At 45.2% G+C, this 6,000-nt stretch overlaps 1 protein-coding gene across 1 annotated transcript in view; it reads right to left on the bottom strand.

Moving 5' to 3' along the window:
* Positions 1–569: 569 nt before the first annotated feature.
* BACE1 (beta-secretase 1) overlaps positions 570–6,000 on the bottom strand; it is a 55,702-nt gene continuing 50,271 nt past the window's right edge. Inside the window, exons 8-9 of the mRNA XM_044282248.1 lie at positions 5,622–5,793; positions 570–4,247 (exon numbers count right to left, since the gene is read on the bottom strand). Of these exons, the coding sequence (XP_044138183.1) occupies positions 4,006–4,247; positions 5,622–5,793 (414 nt within the window). The 3' untranslated portion in view covers positions 570–4,005. The remainder of the gene's footprint in view (positions 4,248–5,621; positions 5,794–6,000) is intronic.

Raw genomic sequence — 6,000 nt, 5'->3', positions numbered from 1 at the left:
ACCCTTTATTTTATGTAATCTCATTGTATGTTTTGATATTTATGATGCTGGCCAAATTTACATTCTGAATTGTTCTTAGCCATATTATCATCTACTGTTCTTATTTGCTAGATATTACTATTTTAGCAATTATTGTTTTAGTGATTTAAATTGTCATATTTGCATCAGGTATAATAAATATTGTTACCATCATATATTTCAGTTTGTCTGTATCTCTGTATGGTCCAGGTGTGAGTGCTCAGCCTATCTACTTTTTCTATATCCTTCCCTTTTTGACTGGGTGAGTCATTTTGGCTTAGTAGCACCTATCCACAACTATAAACGGAGTGAGCCACCATACCTACATTTTACATAATCTATTTTTTTGCGGTGCGGACGGATCACGGACCCATTCAAGTTGAATTAGTCAGCGGAAATTGCGGTCCCTAATGCGCGGAACAGCCACGTGCATGAGCCCTAAGCCAGATTTACCAAGTGAGGCTTTGTCCCAGTCTTCCTCCAGTAAAGGGGTGGTGTAGAAAGTGGAGTAACATCTATGTATATGTAAAACAAGACATAACGCTGGACGGTTCTGATTGTTACTGATCGTTTTAGTACCATAGATATAACAATTATTGTTAATGATCATCACGTACAGTTACATTAAGAAAATTGTCAATGAATTGAAAAGCCGCCCTCCCCTATAAATCTCATTTCAATCCTCCTTCGGGGTCATCCGGTGGGCTCCTCATCCTGTATAAGAGAGATCTATGCAATCTGATAACGGGTAGGATCACATATGATATAATGTCGCAAAGCCAGAACATGTTCTTGGATCGACATGAGCCCAGGTCTGACACAAGTTTTACACAGGGGCTTTCTCCTTGTTATATGTGCTGCATAAAAGGGTCTGATACAGGCGGATCACCTCCTGAAATCTCAATAGAGACCCTACATACAAAAGATTTATGGGGAGGGCTAGGCATCCCGTACTGATAAAACAGAATTTTTAATAATTAAAGTGGTTTTTTTTGGTGTTTTTTTTATCCTTTATTGAATACTATATCAATAGAGGTTTGACTACTGGGACCTTCAGCGATCATCAGAATTGTGGCCCTGTACCCCTGAAATAAATGGAGTGACAGCTCCAGAATGCACCTTGCTGCTTCACTGATCTCTATGAGACTGCCTGAGACAGCCGAGTACAATGCTCAGCTTTAGGGCTCATGCACACGGCCGTTGCCCGGCCCTCAATACAAGGATGCGGACCGCATTCAAGTGAATGGGTCCGCAATATGAATGCTGCAGCCCCACGGTCAGTTTTGCGGTCCGCAGCACGGGCCCGGCCTGCACACGTTCGTGTTCATGAGGCCTTATCCGGAAGTCCCATAGACAAAGAACGGAGCGGCAGTGTGCATGTTCGACCAGCTGCTTCATTTATTTCAGGGGTACAGGACCCCTGTTCTTGTGATCGCTAGGGGTACCAGTGGTCGCATAACTTCTTCTAACCGGAATACCCCTTTAAAGGGACTGTTCCATTACAACAACTTATTCCCTATCCACAGGATAGGGAGTAAGAGTCTGATCAGCAAGAGATTGGAACGTGAGGGTTCCTGCCGTTCACAAGAATGGGGACCCATGTTCCCCCATTTGAATGGAGCAGCGGACACACATACTGCCACTCCATACAATTCTATGGGGCTGTGGGAGATGGCAGGGCGCTTGTACTCTGCTACCTCCGGCAGTACCATAGAAATTAATGAAGTGGTGGACACATGTCTGGCGCTCAGTTCAAATGTGGGTAAATGTACCCCGTTCTCATGATCAGCGGGTGCCCAGTGGTCAGAACTCTGCTGATCAGACACGTGTCCCCTTTAAAGAGTTCTCCTGACATGTCTGTTTTAGTACATACATACTGCTATTGCTCTGTGATTCCTCCTGGAAATGTGTACAGCCAGTACTGATAGATTGTGTAGAGAGACGCCATATTAAAAAAGGGCAATTTTTTAATTTATTCACATATTTTCAAGTGGAATAACAGAGGAATGGTAGTTACTGTATAACAGGGATGCTCCAGCTGTTGTAAAACTACAACTCCCACCATCATTCACTGCTGTAGGCTGATAGCTGTAGGCTGTCTGCGCGTGCTGGGAGTTGTAGTTTTGCAACAGCTGGAGGGCCGCAGGTTGAGCATGCCTGCTGTGTAAGAAAAGCTACTGCAGAATTATTATTTACTAAAACAGACATTTTAAGGTGACAAGGGCTCTTTAATTTTCTTTTTTCCTTTTAATTTTCACTTGGGCCAATTTTACAAGTGTGTAATGCAGGTGGGTTTGTGCTCCCATATTATGGATGGAAATCTCGGCCCGACAGTGGGTCTGACCACTCAGACTAACTGCATTACAAGGACCTATGACGCTGCTGGTTCAGGTGATCAGACCCGCGGTGGAGGTGGGATTTGCCTCTGTAATACGGGCGCACAAATACACGTGCATATTACGCTCATGTAAAATTAGCCTTAAAGGGGTTGTCCAACCCCATATAATTTACATACAAACCATTTACATTGGTCTAAAATAATTAAAAGGAGTTATATTCACCTTACCCAGCCCCTTCGGATGCTTCCCTGACACCAATGAAGTGATGGTAAGACCGCCAAAGGAGGCATCGACACAGACACACAGGGGATTGGCAAAAAAGGACTATTACTCCTTTTTGTTGCTTTAGACCAGGGATGGCCAGGTTGTTTTTCAACCCCATGAAATCTATTACAATCCACTTAAAATAGTCTACAGCACGGATGCTCAACCTGCGGCCCTCCAGCTGTTGCAAAACTACAACTCTCAGCATGCCTGGACAGTCTACAGCAGGGCATGGTAGGAGTTGTAGTTTTACAACAGACGGAGGGCCGCAGGTTGAGCATCCCTGCTGTAGACTATTTTAAGTGGATTGCAATAGATTTCATGGGGCTGAAAGCAACCTTAAAAGCTGTAGATATCAATGACCAATCCTTAGAATGGCTCATCGATATCAGATCGGTGGGGGTACAACTCCAAGGACCCCTATTATCAGCTGTTCTCAGCAGCATCCGGTACTGGAAATAACTCCGCAGACGGATCTGGAGGCAGACAGCGTCATATACTGCGTAGTGGCTGTGGCACGGTACTGCAGCTCAGTTCCCTTTCACTACAGTACCCCAGCATGGCCACTACACAGCAGATGGCGCTGTTTCCAGTTCCATCCAATATGTTATTTCTGGCGGCTGATCGGTGGGGGTGCTGGGTGTCAGACCCGCCACAGATCTGCTATGGATGACCTATCCTTTCTTCAGTTGCTGCCAGTTTCGCCAACAAGAAGAAATCTGCGGTCTGTGTACAGGAATGTCATAACCATAAAAACACATTCAGTTTGGGGATATCAAATTAAGAAGGTTTGGTCCCTAATGTAAAGTAGCCCTTCTGGACTGGAGAGGGGTATACAGACTTCCGACACTCACTGCCATGCTATGGACCATTTACTAGTGTATGGATGCCACCAACACACCGGTCACTGAACCGCCATACATGGGACCTTGCAGCTATGGGGCTGGTGCAGATTTGGAGCCTTTGTACCTCCTCCACATCCCGCCACCCTTAAAGAATTTTGCTTCTATGATTCCCTTTTGTCTTTAGAATAACAATGTTCACTTATTACGTCGCCCGCAAACCAAGGACCCCGCATGACCTAGCAATAAGCATGAAGAACAGGGAATGCAGTTTCGGTTAGTCTTCAATATGGCTTTGGGTTAATCGACACTCCCTCCGTCCTAATGGTATTTAGCGCTGTTACATAAGAAGATGCTTGATCACAAGTGAAAGATTTGAGATTTGTAAAGCTGCAAAAATAATCCATCATTTGGTTGGCTCATGTCCTGGCTTCTCTGGTAGACTCTGCCCGTGCAGGACCGATGGCCGTATCATACCAAGCCCCCTGCTGCGGGTTTTCTTGCGGTCACCTGGAGGCAACAGGTAGAGGAGATGTAGCTTCTTACTTCAGCAGGGAAATATCGTCTGCGAAATCATCTTGTGATCGTCTTAGACAGCGGAAGCAGCGCCACTGGAACAGCATTAGACAGAGGGGGAGCATGAAGAGGGCACAGACACCCGCCATGATGTAGGCCGTGGTCATCAATGCCGACTCATCCAGCTGTGGGGTGTTATAGCCACAGTCTTCCAAGTCTGATGCATAAAACGGACCGTCCACAGAGGCCTGGCGCGAGTAGTCATGAACTGCAAGATAGTACAACACATCACAATTACAGTCATATGGATCGAGCTACAAAACATCCTGCTTGTTACGATGGTGGACAATCAACCCTCGCAGTAGACTATGGAGGACAATGCAATTATATCATTCCATCTATAATGTCTGCTAGTGTCAGACTAGCTTCTTTAGGCCCGCCAAAAGACAACATTCGGAGAACCCAACCTCATTGAACATGCAGGGCCTATCAGTTAGTAGATTTGTAAATCAGTCCATAAGACCACTATGGCAAATGATTGGCTCCAAAGTCATCTCAAGGGTCATCTTCTGACTTGGTACCCGTTACTTTGTAAGAGCCTTGGCCCAATTCAACACCTTATCTATGTATGAGGATAACCATACTTGCCACAAATTACGATTCTGCCAGGACAATCCTGCCAAATGGGCCACAAAGGAGAGGGGCTTATGCAGATCTCAAGCCAAATGACCAGTTCTGAGGTTGGTCCCAGGGGAGAGACTTACATGCCCCAATTTTGATGTGTAAATGTTGGTATGTATGGGAGAACCAATATATTTCACAATAATAGCTGGTCTGGGTTCTTCTGTACTCACATACTGTAATTTACAGTAGGGCCACATAGGAGGGGAGCTTGTCAAGGTCTTTGCTTCAGTTTTCTGACATTATTTACACAAAAAGTCTGTAACTTTTGGGGGTTTTATGCTGCTCACGCCACTTTTCACTATAACATATGTCAGGAATTTGCATAAATCATAGCACAACTCTAGACCGGTGGTGGCGGCAGTGCATAGACTGCCTCGGGGATGGAGGTTCACCGGTAAGTCACCTGGGAACTCCTAAGCTTCTCCATCTTTTCTACAAACTGTAGTTAGGTTTCTTTTTACATAGTTTTTTTTAGAAAAATACAAAAAAATTATTATTGGACTGCATTCCCCTTTGGCTGGCGCCACATGGTGATCTTGGCCACAACACCCGTTGTGGAACCCATGATGGTTGTGTAGCAGTGGGGCCACTGAACTGAATGGGCTGACAGCACAATGCACAAGTTGCCACGATTGCAACCCAGAACCACAGAAAATTCAGCCGTCTTGGATTTTTGTGCGATTCTGAGGTAAGGGTCGCATCAGGTTGCGGGTCACACTGTGACCCTATTCTGTTCAATGGCCCCAGTGTTACGCAATGATCAATGGTTGCACGACGGGTGCTGCAGTGAAGATCGTCATGCAATACTTTGTAGATTCTCCGCCACTGCTCTGCAAGTGCTGTCTGCAGCATACAGGTTCAGTTTACAGCAGCTTGTATACTGCAAACTGAGTCCTCTGAGAGGTAAACGTAAGAGGTTTAAGTGCTCTGTGTGAAACAGCAGTGAATGATTTCTCACCGTGACATGTGCTGACTGCAAATCCTATGCGTTTACTTGCACGGTCAAACACAACGTAGAAGCCCTCCATGATGACAGCTCCCATAACTGTGCCAGTAGAAGACTGGGATACCGCAAACTTATAGCAGTCATCCTGAGACGTAGCGATATCCTCCACAGGGCGAAGGTATTGCTGCGGAGAAAATAAAAGACTGATGTATCACATAAAATCCTGCCACGTGAAACAAGCACCACAAGCGTTCTTCTCGGGCGCGTTCATATCCTCCAGGATCTCATCTACTGGGAACATATTTTGTGACTTGAATCTCCATCCTTTTTTTTTTTTTTTAACTTTACATCATTCTGTGCTGATCAATTTCTTAATTTTGCTATTACTCTA

Source organism: Bufo gargarizans, chromosome 2 (genome assembly GCF_014858855.1).
Source record: "Bufo gargarizans isolate SCDJY-AF-19 chromosome 2, ASM1485885v1, whole genome shotgun sequence".
NCBI lineage: Eukaryota > Metazoa > Chordata > Amphibia > Anura > Bufonidae > Bufo > Bufo gargarizans.
Note: the sequence above shows the minus strand (reverse complement) of the source record. Positions and strands in the feature narration are given on the sequence as shown.